Genomic DNA, 17,526 nt, shown 5'->3' on the forward strand with positions numbered 1-17,526 from the left:
TCCCATTAAGTGGTTAAGTGGTTGCTGAAGTTCAAGGGCTCAACAACGGAATGAGTACAGTGGCATGAAGTGATCTGGGAAAAACATGAAGCCGTTATGCAGTACTGTATGTACAGTAGCTGTCATCATCACTGGTCAAGCAGCAGTGGTGGAAAAAGTACTCAAATGTTTTACTTGAATAAAAGTATCAATATTGCAATGCAGAAGTACTCTGTTGCAAGTAAAAGTCCAGAATGCAAAATGTACTTGAGTAAAAGTACTAAAGTATTGGTATCAAAATGCACTTAAAGTACCAAAAGTAAAAGTACTAGAATGTTTAGATTTAGAAAATAGCAGATCTACAAGCTCACAACGTGTCGCAGTTGTGAGCTGAGCTTGTAGATCGTCTATTTTCAAATAGCCCAGGTATAAAATAGGGCTAAAATGGTTTTCATGTATGTTTTATATAATGTAATAATGTATATCTGCAAAGTAACTAGTAACTAAAGTTTTCAAATAATTGTAGTGGAAGTAAAAGTACAATATTTGACTCTAAGTATGTAGTAGAGTAGAAGTACAAAATACTGGAAACTGGAAATACTCCAGTAAAGTAAAAATACCTCAAAATTGTACTCTATATTTTGATAGTAATCATTGCTATAATGGGCTTTTTTTCAGTAACAGGGGGGCCTTCCTGTCTCTCCAGCTCTTTAATAAACTCAAAACACATTTCCCCACAAAAATAATGTATAAGCTCGTGCTCTAGTAGTTCCTCATGGTGAATTTGTTTCATCACAAATGTCCCTTCTTTATCCTGTAAGAGTTCTCTCTGCTGATTGGATAAATAAATTATGACAACATGTATTTTCTGTTTACTAAAGAGCTGGAGAAACAGGTAGACCCCTGTTACTGAACAAACACTGTAGAGAGAGAGAGAGAGAGAGAGAGAGAGAGAGAGAGAGAGAGAGAGAGAGAGAGAGAGAGAGAGAGAGAGAGAGAGAGAGAGAGAGAGAGAGAGAGAGAGAGAGAGAGAGAGAGAGAGAGATGAGAGAGAGAGAGGAGAGAGAGAGAGAGAGAGAGAGAGAGAGAGAGAGACTTACCACCCCCTTAAACCCTTTATGCCCCTGTACAACAAATAGTGAAAATAGCCATAATGTACAAGCTCACATTGTGTCTGAGATACATCTGCTATGTTCTAATTATTCTTATGAAACGTTTTGAAATGGACATTTTCTTTAAAAAAATGCACCTACAATGAGCATAGTTGTTTCCCCTGTGTGTGTGTGTGTGTGTGTGTGTGTGTGTGTGTGTGTGTGTGTGTGTGTGTGTGTGTGTGTGTGTGTGTGTGTGTGTTGTGTGTGTGTGTGTGTGTGTGTGTGTGTGTGTGTGTGTGTGTGTGTGTGTGTGTGTGTGTGTGCGCGCGCGCGCACATGTTTGCATTTCCTGCCACAGTGTGCCACCTGAGCGGTTGGCCAGTGGCAGGCAGGCTGGCGGCCAATACCAACGGTAGGTACATCCCCCACCGCTGGTCCGCGCCACCAGGAGTCCCTTGTGGCTTGCTGAAACAGGAAATTGAGTGGAGAGAGAGAGCGACCCATGGTGCTGGCACGGTCTGGGGGATAAGGCTGATTGTTAGGCATCACTGGCTTCTGATAAGACCCAATGAGCAAAAAAAACTCCGTACCGTTCCCCCCGGGGCGGTTCGGGACAAAAACTTGACATTCATGGCCCAGATCTGTGAGAATTTATTCCCCATGTCTGACTGTACACTGTGAGCTCAGAGAAACCCAGTTTGGGGTTCGGGGGGGAGCCCAGAGCCATGTGGGACAGGCATCCCAGTGATCTGGGGACCGAGCCTGGCAGGTGTAACTGTAAGTGTTATTATTTTAATGGCACCTCTGCATTATTTGACAGCATGGCGGAACGAGACAGGAGAGAGTGAGGGGCGGTGACGTGTGACATAGGTCACGCGTCGGATTGGACCCCGGAGAGTCACATTTTTAGGTCTGTGCCCACAGTATACGTGGCACGAATGCTAACGTAGGCCGAGCGCACCACCGGGACATCTCATTGTCATCCCCCCCCCCCCCCAGCCGTCAACCAGGGCACCTTCTTCTGTGACAGGTGTAGCGAAGGAAGAGCTATAGTCTCCATATCACTGAGAGAGACGACAGGAGGATCATGCATTCCCTCCGTCTGTTATGGTTCATACCAGTTGTTTTCAAAGTGGGGGGGGGGGGGGGGGTTATTTATTTATTTATTCAAATTCGATTTCATGAGACTAATTGTGCCAGTTTAAACCACACCAATTGTCAGTGGTGGAAAAAGTACTCGGATATTTTACTTAAAGTAAAGTATCAATACTGCAATAGTGAAATAGTCTGTTACAAGTACAAGTCCGGAATTCAAAAGGTACTTACGAAAGTATTGGTATCAAAATGTACTTAAAGTACCAAAAGTAAAAGTACTAAAATGTTTGAAAATAGCCATTCTACAAGCTTGAAACGCGTCACATCGTGAGCTTGTAGATCGGCTATTTTCAAATAGCCTATGTATTAAATAGGGCTAAAGTGGTTACTGTATGTTTTCAAAGAATTGTAGTGGAGTAAAACTACAATATTTGCCTCTGAGGTGTAGTGGAGTAGAAGTAAAAGTACCTGACAATTGGTAATACTCCAGTAAAGTAAAAACACCTCAAAATTGTACTAACAAGTACTTAGTACAGTACTTGAGTACATGTACTTAGTTACTTTACACACCACTTGCCAATTGTATGTATTTGGCTGCGAACTCCCATCCGAAAAGATGATATTTGTGTTGTTAAAATGTTTCAGAATGATTACAAAATGTTTCATGATTTTTCTAAAGCCAATCTACATGGCTATTTTCAAGTATAAATTAGGGTTAAACTGTTCCTCATTTTGCTTGGGACCCCTGGGACTCACACTTTGACAACCAACGGTCTAATTGATTGGCAGATGTTTTGAAAGACAGTCATCCTCATGTGGCATGGTATAAATCACTGCCAGGGCCATTAGAGAGAACATTTTATGCCAGGATATGATACGTAAACAACGGACAAACGGACGTTTCATCCCCCAGTGATGACTAAGCCTGCATTCAGCAGTCAGTCTCGATCACCATACCAACGGACCCTAGATGTTCCTTATGAAGCCTCCTGTCTGGCCCACACATCTGCATACTGATTCAGGTCTGGCCTCGTCTCATTGCTATGCAAAAGAAGTTGACAAAAGAAACGAACGCACATCCAAATGAGAAATACTAGCTGCTGCCGGTGCATTATTCTATTGGCATACCGCCGAGTGATGTTCCGAACGTAAAAAATCCTCTTCTTCTGACTAATAATCATCTCCCTGGCACATTATTATCGTCGCTGTCTGGTTTCTATGTCCATGTTTTCAGGAAATTTCAGGGGAAAAAATAGCCTGTATTCCAATGGCTGTAATTATTCTTTAGTTATAACCTCTAGTTAATGCTTTTCATTGGTTTAATTATATATATTTTTAAACACAGACAGACCACTTTTACTTTCACTTAACGCCATGAACCATGGGGCGACCCGGGCTTTCTGCTCGGCCGCCCCCCGAACTGTGGAACGCCCTCCCTGTCCACCTGAGAGCACCACAGTCGGTTGACTCTTTTAAGAGAGGACTAAATACCTACCTTTTTAACAAAGCATTTTTTTTTGCTACACTGGTTTTACCTCTAGGCTTTTATGCCCTCATGTTTTACATGTTTTGATTCAGTTTCTTAGATGTTTTTTAATGGTGCGATGATTCTTTTTTTTATGCAATTTGCCTATTGTAAGCACTTTGAGATTGTCAGTGCATTATATAAATAAAATCCATTATTATTATTATATATTTTTTTAAAAATAGCTAAAGTAGCCTGATAAGCTCACAAAGTGTCGATGCATTGTGAGCTCGTACATTGGCTATTTTCCCGCTGCTTTTGAGTGACACTCTTGTACATGGAAGTAGGGCTTTAATTTATGAGAACATGAAAACTATGAATACTGTACAGAGATGCAAGGTTTCTGCCCGCCAGCATCTCTGCTAAACACCAGTCTTGTGTCATCTTTGTCACGATATATCCAATCCAACCCTTCATGTATGCAGTGGTGGAAAAAGTACTGTTACTCTGTTACAAGTAAAAGGCCTGTGTTCAAAATGTTACTTGCGTAAAAGTACAAAAGTATTGGCATCAAAATATACTGTACTTAAAGTAACAAAAGTAAAAGTACTAAGATGTTTGAAAATAGCCGATCTACAAGCTCACAACGCGACGCGTTGTGAGCTTCGGCTTCGGTGAGGTCGGCTATTTTCAAATAGCATATATATAAAATAGGGCTAAAGTGGTTAATGTGTGTTCTATAATATCATAATTCATATCTGCAAAGTCACTAGTAACTAAAGTTTTCAAATAATTGTAGTGGAGTAAATGTATAATATTTGCCTCTGAGATGTAGTGAAGTAGAAGTAAAAGTATTGAAAATGAGAGATACTCCAGTTAAGTAAAAAATCCTCAAAAATGTACTTATGTACAGTACTTAAGTAAATGTACTTAGTTACTTTCAACCACTGTGTGTTGTTGCTCCTCAGGGCACAGAGTGAACGATGGCCTGTGGCACTCGGTGAGCGTGGACACCAGGGATCTGCTGGTCAGCGTAACGCTGGACAGCGAGCCAGCCTCCACTATCGAGCTGTGGGAGCAGGTGGAACCCAGAGGACAGCTTCACTTCGGAGGTCAGTCGGATCAGGAAATTGAACTTGGTTTTGCAAATAGCCCATAGAGACCACAAAGTTGTTTGTCCTTTCTTTCTTTCTGTCAATAATACAGACAATGTAACAGGGATTCAGCCAATCTTTTTCTTTGTTCAGGAGCGTCACGTTATTAAAACCCTTTAAAACCGGGAAAGCATCTGTTTCATACTTTGGCTATTCAAAAATAGCAGATCTACAAGCTCATAGCGCGGCACCGAGTGCCGCACTATGAGCTTGTAGATCTGCTATTTTTGAAAAATATTGAAAATGTGTGCAAATCTTTGAATATCTTTTTTTTTAAGCGAACATTTGCAACTCAAATCTCTGCTCCTGGGGGGTCCCTGGAACAAAACGTTTTGAGATGGGGGTCCGCGGCCACGTATATTATCTACAAATGTTTTCTAAATCCTAACAGTATGTTGCTAAATCAGCGGTGCTCCAACCTTTCCATGTCTGATGATTTTTCAAATTTTTGAAAAATCATGAAAATGTGTGCAAAACTTTGAATATATATATTTTTTTAAGGCGACATTTTTTTTACTCAAATCTTTGCTGCTATATATAATATTTTTGAGATGGGGTTCCGTGGCCAAATACAGATCATTTTGGGGGCCTTTATGGGTTAATTCTGAAGTAGTCTCGCGTGGACAGACTGTTGCCTCCCACAATGTTCAAAATGTCTCCGGTCATACAGTCTGGGACTCAGAAGCCCTGATTATGATTACAATATAAAGCAAATGCAAGCCTCCTCCCCACTGCTGTTTCGTCTTTACAGTCGCGCAAATGTATCCTGATATAAATCAAAATCATCTACGCATATATAGCTTGATGCTAATCAGAAATGGAAATAAAATAATAAAATGTAAAGATATTTTAAGATAATTATATTTTCGGAAGTGCCAGCTTCCTCTCTCGGATTTCGGGAGGTGTAGTTCCAGACTCTATATATGAGTGGTTCTCAAACTTTTTCATGTCAAGGACCCCCAAATTGATATATATTTGTCCGCGGAAAATATTTTGAGCCAGGGACCCCCAGAAGAGAAGATTTGTGTTGCAAATGCAAAATGTTCAAGATTTTTAAAAAATGTTCAAAATTAGCAGATCTACAAGCTCGCAACGCGGCACGATGTGACGCTCTCTGAGCTTGTACATCTGCTATTTTTGAATAGCCAACTTATAAATGGATAAAGTGGTTAACTACTTTAGCTGCAGGGACCCCCTGGAACCACCCTAAGGACCCCTGGGGGTCCCCGGACCCCACTTTGAGAACCAACACTATATAGCATTCGGAGATTGTGGAATAGTTGTCTGGCTATATACGCAAGACTAATTCTGAAGGAACGTCTGCCTCTTTGTACCACTAGGCTGCCCTTCCGGCGGCTGCAAGAACCCCACGCTGGCGTTCCAGGGCTGCATGCAGCTCATATCCATCAACAGCCAGCCAATAAACCTCCACCACGTCCAGCAGGGACTGCTGGGAGCCTACAACCACCTCCAGTTTGAGATGTGCAACATAAGAGACAGGTAAAGAAAAAACATCTCCCGGTCTCATGTCAACCCTCAGGGTAAGCAGTCAAAGGGGGGGAGTGTAGTGTTCCCTTGTAAAGCAATCCGTGTCTGGCTGCTAATAGTGAATTATCTGTGCCCGGACAGTTTATTCACTGATGGCACTGCCGCGTCTCCGGAGCATTCGGTTTGCCTTATAAAGTCGCTGACAGCCCGTCCAATAGAAATAGGCTTCCCTGACAGCATCGTCCAATTAACCCGTTCAATCCGGGAACGCATCTGTGTCATTTTCGATTTCAGCCATAAACCATTATTTTATTCTTTGGCTCTTCAAAAATAGCAGATCTACAAGCTCGTAGATCTGCTATTTTTGAAAAATCTTGAAAATGTGTGCAAAATCTTTGAATATGTATTTTTTTTAAGCGAACATTTGTTAAATATTTTGTTCCAGGGACCTCCAGAAGCAAAGATTTGAGAAACAAATATTCGCTTTAAAGACATATATTCAAAGATCTGCACAAATGTTCACGATTTAAAAAAAATAGCAGATCTACAAGCTCATAGCGCGGCACTCGGTGCCGCGCTGTGAGCTTGTAGATCTGCTATTTTTGAATAGCCCAAAGAAATCTTAAAATGACACACACAGATGCGTTCCCGGTCTTAATGGGTTAAACCGCAACGGCTCGGTTTCCTCCCCTCCCTCGCCGAGGACCCCCGCTAACAAGCACGCTCCCCCCCCTGTCCTGTGTGGCAGCCCTGTCCCTCATTACCCCTGCAAGTGTTTGTGGGCGCTCCCACAAACAGGATTAGTAGACCTCACCACCACCAGCCCCCGACGAATGTCACGCCTCGAGTTTGCCTGGAACAGTTAACGGCGAGCAGACAAACAAGCGCCCTGGCATCCCTCTTCCCTCGTGTTTCGCCCTGAGGGGGATTCTCCGCTTATGTCAGGTCTCTCAACTGTACCTGCTTGTTGCCCAGGGTGTTTTTGAGCCGCAGCCCAAAAAAACTCAGACACGCAGTCGGAGGACATCACGCGCGGGCAAAAAAACAGATGAATGAGCACGAGTCTGTCAGTGTGTTGGAGGGAAAGGATGTAGCGAGTGTGTGAAATGACTGAAAGATGGAATGAGATGGAATGGGCTTCTCTCTGCCGGCGGGGGACAAATCGAGCCGCACGTACTGGGCTGCCGTTGAATCAGCACTTGCTTTGCACAGGAGCGTACGGTGTGTTAACCCTCTAAGACTGGGAACGCATCTGTGTCATTTTTTTGATTACTTTGGCTATTCAAAAATAGCAGATATATACAAGCTCATAGCGCGGCACCGAGTGCCGTGCTATGAGCTTGTAGATCTGCTATTTGTGACTTTTTTTAAGGCAAATCATTGAATATATTATATACATTTTTAACTCAAATCTGTGCTTCTGGGGGTCCCTGGAACAAAATATTTTCAGATGGGGGGAGGGGGTCCGCAGACATACATATCATTTTGGGGGGTCCTTGACATGAAAAAAGTTTGAGAACCACTGATATTATAGCAACAAGTACAAAAAACAAGTTAAAAAAAATTATAATATATATTTAGAAGACATTTGTAGAATCCCCCAGAAGCAAAGATTTGAGTGATAAATGTTCGCTTTGAAAAAAATATTCAAAGATTTGCACAAATTGTCACGATTAAAAAAAAATAATGCAGATCTACAAGCGCTCTACATGAGCTTGTAGATCTGCTATTTTTTAATAGCCAAAGAAATCTAAAAATGACACAAAGACGCGTTCCCGGTCTTAATGGGTTAAGGAAAAGTGCGTGTCGCAACAGTCCGAGGCCACGCCGCACGGCTTCCACTGTATAATCCGCCGTCGCGGGGAAGAGACACGCGAGGAAACTTGGCCGATGTAGGGGGGGGATTTATCCTCAGCTTTTGTTTGAGCCCTATGTAAATCATTCCCTTGATGTGTATGTTCCACTTCTCTCTTGTCGTGGGCGTATTTTTCAGGGCAAACGACCACACAGGCCATGCTTCGTTAAAAAACGATGGGAAGATTAACCTTTATGAGTGTTAAGCTCCCATCTCTTTTTTCTCCGTGTCCAATCAAACTTCATGACTCAATTTATGGCGAGTGTGCACTTCTGTGCAACCCGGGCTACTGTAATTTCATGACCTGCGAGGGCACCCGTTGAACACAACAATAGAAATAGCTTGATGGTAATTAAACCATTGGCTGTAACCTTATCCCTGCTGCGGCCGGCCCGCTCCACTGCAATTAATGGGCGCGAGATGAAAGTGTATGAAATTATAGATGCACGCTTGAAAGGCCGGCAATTATGCTGAAACTCAAGGAGGCTCGAGGAAGGGACTATTAATCAGGAGAGTGTGGTTTGGAATTTCCGTGAAGCGTCCCAGTGTTCAAAATCCCGTAAACATGCACTCTAGTCGGAACGCGGCGGCCGGGCCACGCTTCTTTTTTTAGAACGCAACACCGTGGTGTGTTGCTTCATTTTTTTCCCTTTTCTCTCTTCATGATCAGACCGCCGCGGAATAATTTGAGATAAGATCACACCATCAGTCCTACTGGGGGATTTTACACTGTAGACGGATGCGTTTGTGAATAAACAAACGGAATTGGCTCAAACTGCCATCCATTTGGTTGGTAAAACCCTCGTCTTACTAACGGCGTGCGGAAATGAAAAGGGGGGGGAAATATTTTGGCTTGAAGAATGATCTGCTTAACCCATTTAGACCGGGAAACGCATCATTTTTAGAGATTTCTTTGGGCTATTCAAAAATAGCAGATATACAAGCTCATAGCGCGGCACCGAGGGCCGCGCTACGAGCTTGTAGATCTGCTGGAAAATAATCGTGAAAATGTGTGCAAATCTTTCAATATATATATATATATATATATATATATATATATATATATATATATATATATATACATTTTTAACTCAAATCTTTGAATCTGGGGGGTCCCTGGAACGAAATATTTTGAGATGGGGGTCCACAGTCAAATACATGGCATTTTGGGGTTCCTTGACATGAAAAAAAGTTTGAGAACCACTGATATTACAGCAACATAGTTTTTTTTTCAAAAAACTGTTGAATAGCCCAAAGAGATCAAAAAATGAGACACAGATGCGTTCCCGGTCTTAATTGGTTAAATGATAATGAAAAGCTCAGGGTGGTAAGTGCACGGCACACATTAATCCACTGCTTGCGTATCAAACCAAAATGCATTAAGAATCCTCAGAGCTTTGTACGACTTAGTTGCCCCATAAACCCCCCCCCCCCCCCCCCCCCATTTTACATCTTCCCCAAGTCACTTTATTGTCTCCGCCAGGCCGTAAGGCATGGCGAGAGAGTATGTTTTACCCCCTGTCCGTCCGTGTGTGTGTGTGTGTGTGTGTGTGTGTGTGTGTGTGTGTGTGTGTGTGTGTGTCCGTCCGTCCGTGTGTCCGTCTGTGAACAGCTAATCTCCCGCACCGTTGGCTTGATCGCAGCGAAACTTTGCACACACACTCCCTGGATGCCAATTCAGAACCTCTGCCTCAAATGTTTCACATGGGCCTGTTATAGCGCCACCAGGAGGCCGATTTGTGCAAAACATATATTTTGACAGTACTCCTTCAGATTTGATCCAAACATCACGCAAATCAGTACACAGTATCTCTATAGTCATGTGATTAACACGGATCTGTCCGATTTTCCATATGCCATCCTGATTGGTTAAGATTGCCTTCCAAAGTTTGCAGGATTGGTTTGTTTTAAACAAAATGCCTCAAATCATGAACACAGCATGCGATTTCCTTGAAATTTTGCACGCACATTCCCACTAGGCCGAGGAAGAAATGGCACCCTTTTCACATTGGCCAGTTATAGCGCCACCAGCAGGTCTAATTTAGCAACACACATTTTTGGAACAAAATGCCTCAAATCATCAATGCAAGGTCCGATTGCCGTGCAAGGCCTAAGAAGAAATGGCACCCTTTTCACATTGGCCTATTATAGCGCCACCAGGAGGCCACAATAACCTACCTAACCTGGTGGAGACCTGTGCTCCGAGGAGCACTTTTTCTAGTTATCATTATCGTGTCCATTGCTTTGATCAATCTGCATCCAAAATTAGGTAGATCAAAGTGTTGTATACGTTGCTTTTGGCACATTGTAAAGACACAGATATTGTAAGTGTTGCACTAGAATTAGTTTTTATGTTTTTCAGTGGTGTAAAGTAACTAAGTACATTTACTCAAGTACTGTTACTTTAAGTACACTTTTGAGGATTTTTTTTACTTTACTGGAGCATTTCCCATTTTCAATACTTTTACTTCTACTCCACTACATCTCAGAGGCAGATATTGTACTTTTACTCCACTACAATTATTTGACAGCTTTAGTTTCTAGCAAATTTAGATTATTATCACAAAACATACATTAACCACTTCAGCCCTATATGCATTTCGACCATTTGAAAATAGCCAATCTACGAGCTGTCAGCTTGTAGATCTGCTATTTTCAAAACATTTTAACATTTTGAACTTGTGAAACGGGACATTCTGCATAAAGAGTACCGTCTACTTATAGAACTTTAAGTACATTTTGATACCGATACTTTTGTACTTTTACTCAAGTAAATTTAGTATTTCTGACTTGTACTTGTAACAGAGTATTTCTACTTTGCAGTATTGATACTTTTACTTAAGTAAAACATGTTAGTACTGTTTCCACCATGTTAGTAATGTTTAAATGATCTTTCCCCCCCAGATGTCTTCCTAACCTGTGTGAACATGGAGGCCAGTGTTCCCAGTCGTGGAGCACCTTCTACTGTGACTGTTCGGGGACAGGATACTCCGGAGCCACCTGTCACAACGGTGAGCCCTTTGTCTCACTTTCCTCAAGCTTGTTTCTCAAAAACGTGCTTTTACCTCACCGCTATGTCTTGGAACCAATGAGCTGTGTGGCACTTCATTCAGCAACCACATGCACAGCTCACACACACACATAAACAGACACTTCGTCTCAGTATTTTTGTCGTGACATTAAATTATTATTATTGACTGGGGTAACCATTTAGCCGGAAGAGAAAGGGGCGGTTCTTGGCCAAAAAAAAAAAAGTTTTTTCAAAATGTGGGCGTTTCACTATTTATCAGAAATTGGGCGTGTCTTCGCAAAAAAAGTCTGTTTCTTCAAAATGAGGGTGTTTCACCTTTTTGATGATTGGTTCCCTATTGCTTCCCAAGTTCCCATGCTCTGGAGGGTCGTCAGAGATTTCCATGAGATTTTTATGGCAGGCAGATAATTGACATTTATAAATGCCATTTGTTCTTGTTTTAGTTATTTTTTCTACTGGCCCAGCCTAACCCTACCATTACCTCAAAATCCCCACCTCAAAATCCCCTATCCCTTATCCTAAATCGAACCCCAAACTGAATATCTTTTATTGTTGTTACAGTAGCCTTTTCTATTTTACTTTGCTTTATTCCCCCCTGGAGTTAAAAAGTTTTCTTTCCTTATTGCATTCATCTTTTTCGTACCCCCATGTGGGAGGGTGTAGACGAGCATATCTCTGCTGTCCGGCAGATACCAGCTAACTCCAAAATGTTCATTTTTCAGGAAAAAATTGTTAGGAGGTTTTTTGTTAACACATTGGGTGCCAGCATTTTATAATAACAGATTACGTTCGGTGCCAGAAATCTCACCGTTGAGCTGCGCAGCGCTGTTTAAGCTGTAGACTCCACGACGTGCATTCCATGTGAAAAAAGCATGCCTCCATTTTGCCCGATGGTCCTGGCTAACGCCTGGAACTATAACATCTCTCACGCGAGTAACAATGGCGGAGCGATCGTGCATCCCAAATGACTCGTTTTCCCCAGCGTAAAAAGTTTCGGAGTTATAGGGGTTTTAGAGAAGGAGATATAACGGAAGCGGATGGGAGCCATGTTTTTTGACACAGTGATCCATCTGGCCTATCCTTCTAAGAATCACCACGGGTGATTCCAGAGCTGCTCCAGCCCCTCCCGTGTGGATAAAAACGAAAACAAAGAAAAGACACCAAACACGGTTCAGACCGTGTTCGGCACCAAAGCGCTACTCTGTGAAAACACGGTTCAGACCGTGTTTGGCACCCGATGTGTTAAGAACAGCTAAATGGACGTTAGCTGGTTTTGTCAGAAGCACTTTTTAATGCTTTTTTCATTAATTTACCAACACACAGACGTAAAGGGTGTTCAATGGCCCTGATTGATGGAAAAAAATGCAAAAGCGTCAAAATGGAGTTAGCTGGTTTCTGCCGGACAGTATCCTTGTGCGGACCTCTGGATAATAAAATCTCTCTCTCTCTCTCTCTCTCTCTCTCTCTCTCTCTCTCTCTCTCTCTCTCTCTCTCTCTCTCTCTCTCTCTCTCTCTCTCTCTCTCTCTCTCTCTCTCTCTCTCTCTCTCTCTCTCTCTCTCTCTCTCTCTCTCTCTCTCTCTCTCTCTCTCTCTCTCTCTCTCTCACACTTTGCTCTCACGCACACAGGCCTCCTGTGTTTACAGTGGCTCTCTGATAGGCAGGACAACAACATGGCGCGGTGGTTCAACGCCAGTTTGACCCTCCAATCAATTGCCTGCTGTTCCCCAGACTTAAATCCAAAGGATATTGCACATAATATATTTCCGGAGTGCCAGACTCTCATGTGTCGGCCTATTGACATCCTGTGGCATGCGTTTGATATTCACCGCGTAGCCAGCTGTGAGAATTCTCGTGTGAAACTCCTTAATTTCGCCGCTGTCGGGCGGAAACCTTGTATATGCCCACCAAAAAAAAAACGTTGCTTTACAGGATATGGAAGGAAATAGAATAACCTGTGTTCTGATGGATTCAGTGTAGTTATTTAGTCAGTTCTTCCTTGGTTAAATATGTATAAAAACCCACAGACAGACTTAACAACGTTCACTTTCACTTGCAAACAGTGGTGGTAAAAATACTCAGATATTCTACTTAAGTAAAAGTAGCAATATTTCAAAATAGAAATACTCCGTTACAAGTAAAAGTCCGGAATTAAAAATGTACTTGAGTAAAAGTATTGGTATCAAAATGTACTTAAAGTACCAAAAGTAAAAGTACTTAATGTTTGAAAATAGCCGATCTACAAGCTCTCAACGCGTCACATCGCGACGCGTTGTGAGCTTGTAGATCGGCTATTTTCAAATAGCCTGTGTATAAAATAGGGCTAAAGTTGTTAATGTATGTTTTATAATAAAATAATTGATATCCGCAAAGTAACTAGTAACTAAAGTTTTCAAATTATTGTAGTGGAGTTAAAGTATAATATCTGCCTCCGAGATGTAGTGGAGTAGAAGTAAAAGTATTGAAAATTGGAAATACTCCAGTAAAGTAAAAAAAAATACCTCAAAATTGTACTTAAGTACAGTACTTGAGTACATGTACTTAGTTACTTTACACCACTGTAAATTTGTTCAAAAGTAGTGAAATCAGCCGATCTACAAGCTTGCACAATGTGTTGTAAGTAGGATGATCATTTACGAAAAAATAAATAATAATAACAAATAATAAAAAATAATGAATAATGGAGATACAGTACAAGGTTTCTGCCCCACAGTTACACTTTTCTCTAGAATACTGATTTGTTGTTTGTATGCAGACGGAAGCAGTTGTCCAGTAGCACATCGGAAGGCAACGTGACAGAAAAGAGCAACACCTGAATTAAAAATAGATCTCCTGCCAACGTGGTTCATCAACTTTGTTATTTGATGCACAGCGTTGTTTTGTCGTGTGCTGCTCTGTGTCCGCCGGCGTTCAAGGTTCAAGGGTTTTATATTGTCACATGTGCTTATGTTATAGTACAGCCATCGCAACACAGCAGGCAGTGAATTAGTTGTACTTGGAGCTTCATGAACATTGTGGATGAAATAACAGTAATAACATCAAATTAAAAAAACTTTCAGAAGATTTAGACCTGTTTAACGGATCAAGACCAGGAACGCATCCGTGTCATTTTCGATGAAAAATTGTTTTCAAAAATAGCAGATCTACAAGCTCGTAGCGTGGCACCGAGTGCCACGCCACAAGCTTGTAGATCAGATTTCTTTTTTTTATCGTGATTTTTTTTGCAAATCTTTGAATATATATACATTTTTAAAGCGAATATTTGTAACTCAAATCTTTGTTTCTGGGGGTCCCTGGAACAAAACATTTTTAGATGGGGGTCTGCGGCCAAATACTTTGACATCCTTGACATGAAAAAGTTTGAGAACCACTGATACAACAACATAGTTTATTTAAAAAGAAACTGTTCATCACGTTGCAATGCATTGTGAGCTTGTAGATTGGCTACTTTTGGCAAAGAGATTTGGCGTAGACGGAAAAAAAGCTTCAAATATGGAGCTACAAGGTTTCTTTCCAACAGCAATGATACATGAAATTAGGCATATATATTATTATTGGACATAACCATACATGTTAATCCATTCTGCTCCAGCAAACTCCAGCACACTGCTTGGTCTCATTTCTGACCGCTAATTAAGACGTAATAAACTCTAAGCTCCGGTCATTTGATCTCACACAGCCAGCCAGACCTGCCAGACGTGAGCCAGACAGAGGTCTGGCTGCAAGCGGACCAGTCATCCAGAGTGTTTCTACACCATGGGAGCAGACAGGTTCCAATAGAAAATAGAGCTGCAAGGGCTGTCAGAACCTATAGGGGAGGGAGGGAGTAGCAGGCTAGTGCTAGGAACAATCCCATTTAAGGTTCCTCAAAAACTAACAACAACAAAAAGGGGGGGAAACAAATATTATATATATATATATATTATTATGTATTATATAGAATTAGTATACTAAAAATAATAACAAAATATATCTCTATAATTCCCATACTACCCCACAACTGCGCTTGTGTGTGTGCGTGCATGCGTGTGCACATGCATGCACGCACATGTGCACGTATACACACACACACACACACACACACACACACACACACACACACACACACACACACACACACACACACACACACACACACACACACACACACACACACACACGAACCCCCCGTATACTCACACTCACACGAACCCCCCGTATACTCACACTCACACGAACCCCCCGTATACACACACGTGCACACAATGCTCAAGTCTTTATGATAGTCCGAGGGACAGTCCTAGGGTTTAATAGCCACTTGAACCCTAGCATCCCTATTCTGAGGGAAACCTTTGCCAAACAATTGTTAATCTGCAAGCTCACAAGGTGTCAAGTTGTGAGCTTGTAGATCAGCGAAGAGATTTGTTGTAAAGGGAAAAAAGAAGCGGGCCAAGTATAGATGCGATCCTGGTCAAGTACTCAGTATTAGTTTACTAAGTATAGAGGATTTAGGGGATTCAAACTTTATTCAAATTGATAAGAGTGACAAACAAACAATAGAAAAATAGCGACAAAAAAAAACATTGATTTTCCGTCGAACCCGACCTGAGATCCACCGCGGACGACAGCACAACGACAAAATGACAAAGCGAGTCGAAAAAGTGAGGTTTCCTTGATTGAACGCTTCCCTGGTGATTCATCGGGTAATGTTAGGAAACTGTTGATGCATCCGATGTTTTTATCCATCAGCGAATGATTGATTGTTTACTCTCCCACACCACTGTCACGCCTTCTTCTCCTGCAGCCATCTACGAGTCGTCCTGCGAGGCCTACCGGCTGACGGGCAGCTCCTCGGGCTACTTCTCCATCGATCCTGATGGGAGCGGCCCCCTGGGGCCCACGCGGGTCTACTGCAACATGACGGGTGAGATCAGCGCTCCGCCGTGGCAGTCATCAACCTTCGCACTGTGGCTGCTGAGCTCTCTGCCGCGGACGGAGAGCTCCGAGAGGGAGAGTTCAGTCACTTACAGGTCACATCCCATCGATCTGTGTGCCACGACTTGCCTGACAGTTCGCCATGTAATAAAAAATAAAAAATCATTACGGTCACCCCGCTCCAGCTATAAGGTCGAGTTGATGAAGGATTGGGAGTTAATTTGCGTGCAGCAAAAATATCCGCCCGTGCGAGTGTGAAGTCAGGCCGTGCACGCACAACGATCGCATGTAAAGCTGGTAATCTACTGGTCATTTTCATTTTGGCGCCCTGTGGGAATATAGGTGCAGATTTGGAATGCGGGTATATTTCGCCCACCATCAAACTCCCTGCCTTGAATAATGACCAGTAATGATATCCCGCAGCCGGAGTGGGAACGAAAAGCATGTAAGAATGTTTACCGGTAGCGTCATGATGGTGTTTACATAAGAGACGTTAGTTCTCTTCTAAATTTAGAGTAGCCAATCATGTTTAGCCTCTTTTTCTCCCCAATTTAGTCGTAATGCCAATTAATTCCTCCGCACACACTTTTGTGTGTGTTGTCACTGCTGTCGTATCCTACTGACTCACCTGCCAGTGAGGAGTACTCAGCGGGAGGACGTAGAGCCTTCATCCTACTCCTCCCGCCCAACACTCCCTGCTAATTGTGTCCGACAAAGCCGGTTGCACCACGGTGGATTCGAACCCACAAACCTCCGTGGTTGTGGGCAGGGACTTTACCACATTATTGTTTTTAAATGTTACAAAAAAATGATCAGATTATTAAGCATTTTGATTTTCTTTTTTAACACAAAGTCTTCTCTTATGGGTCGTCTCTAGCACAACGTATTTTCAGATGGGGGTCCGTGAGCCAAATAACTACCAATTTGCGGGTCCTTGACATAAAAATGTTTGAGAACCACTGGCTTTAGAAGATTCACTTAATCCTTGTGCTGGATTGTAAAACATGACGATGCTTTTGTTTGTTTTGTGTTTTTTCTTTGTGCATTTGTGGAGCTCTTCTGTGTGCGTAGTGCGTACGTACTGTATACCCGGTGACAAACTACCCCGGTTGCATGTGAGGGCCGGGGCAGACGTCTCGCCTTTCAGTCTACCGATGAGAGCAAGCGGAGCGACGCGGCCAAGCGATGCCGTGGCTGAGCGTGCTTGAGCGCCGGCCTAGCTGGCACACACACTCGACACAGTATCTGTCACTTTAGCTGCCGTCACCCTCCACAGCATGTCCTTCTGAGAGAGGTTAACCCTTTGAGGCCCGGGAACGCGTCTGTGTAATTTTTACGATTTATTTGGCTATTTAAAAAAATTGCAGATATACAAGCTCATAGCGCGGCACCGAGCTATGAGCTTGTAGACAGTTATGCAAATCTTTGAATATATATATTTTTTAAAGCGATC

At 42.4% G+C, this 17,526-nt stretch overlaps 1 protein-coding gene across 1 annotated transcript in view; it reads left to right on the forward strand.

Annotated features, from left to right (window-relative positions):
- The window catches only part of LOC308073384 (contactin-associated protein-like 5), a gene marked incomplete at both ends in the record, with an annotated part of 116,838 nt that overhangs the window by 48,611 nt on the left and 50,701 nt on the right, over nt 1-17,526 (forward strand). Inside the window, 4 exons of the mRNA XM_080412255.1 lie at nt 4,602-4,745; nt 6,128-6,287; nt 11,035-11,141; nt 15,943-16,062. Of these exons, the coding sequence (XP_080268381.1) occupies nt 4,602-4,745; nt 6,128-6,287; nt 11,035-11,141; nt 15,943-16,062 (531 nt within the window). The remainder of the gene's footprint in view (nt 1-4,601; nt 4,746-6,127; nt 6,288-11,034; nt 11,142-15,942; nt 16,063-17,526) is intronic.

This window comes from Gymnoscopelus braueri, assembly GCF_963280865.1.
Source record: "Gymnoscopelus braueri genome assembly, chromosome: 18".
Lineage (NCBI taxonomy): Eukaryota > Metazoa > Chordata > Actinopteri > Myctophiformes > Myctophidae > Gymnoscopelus > Gymnoscopelus braueri.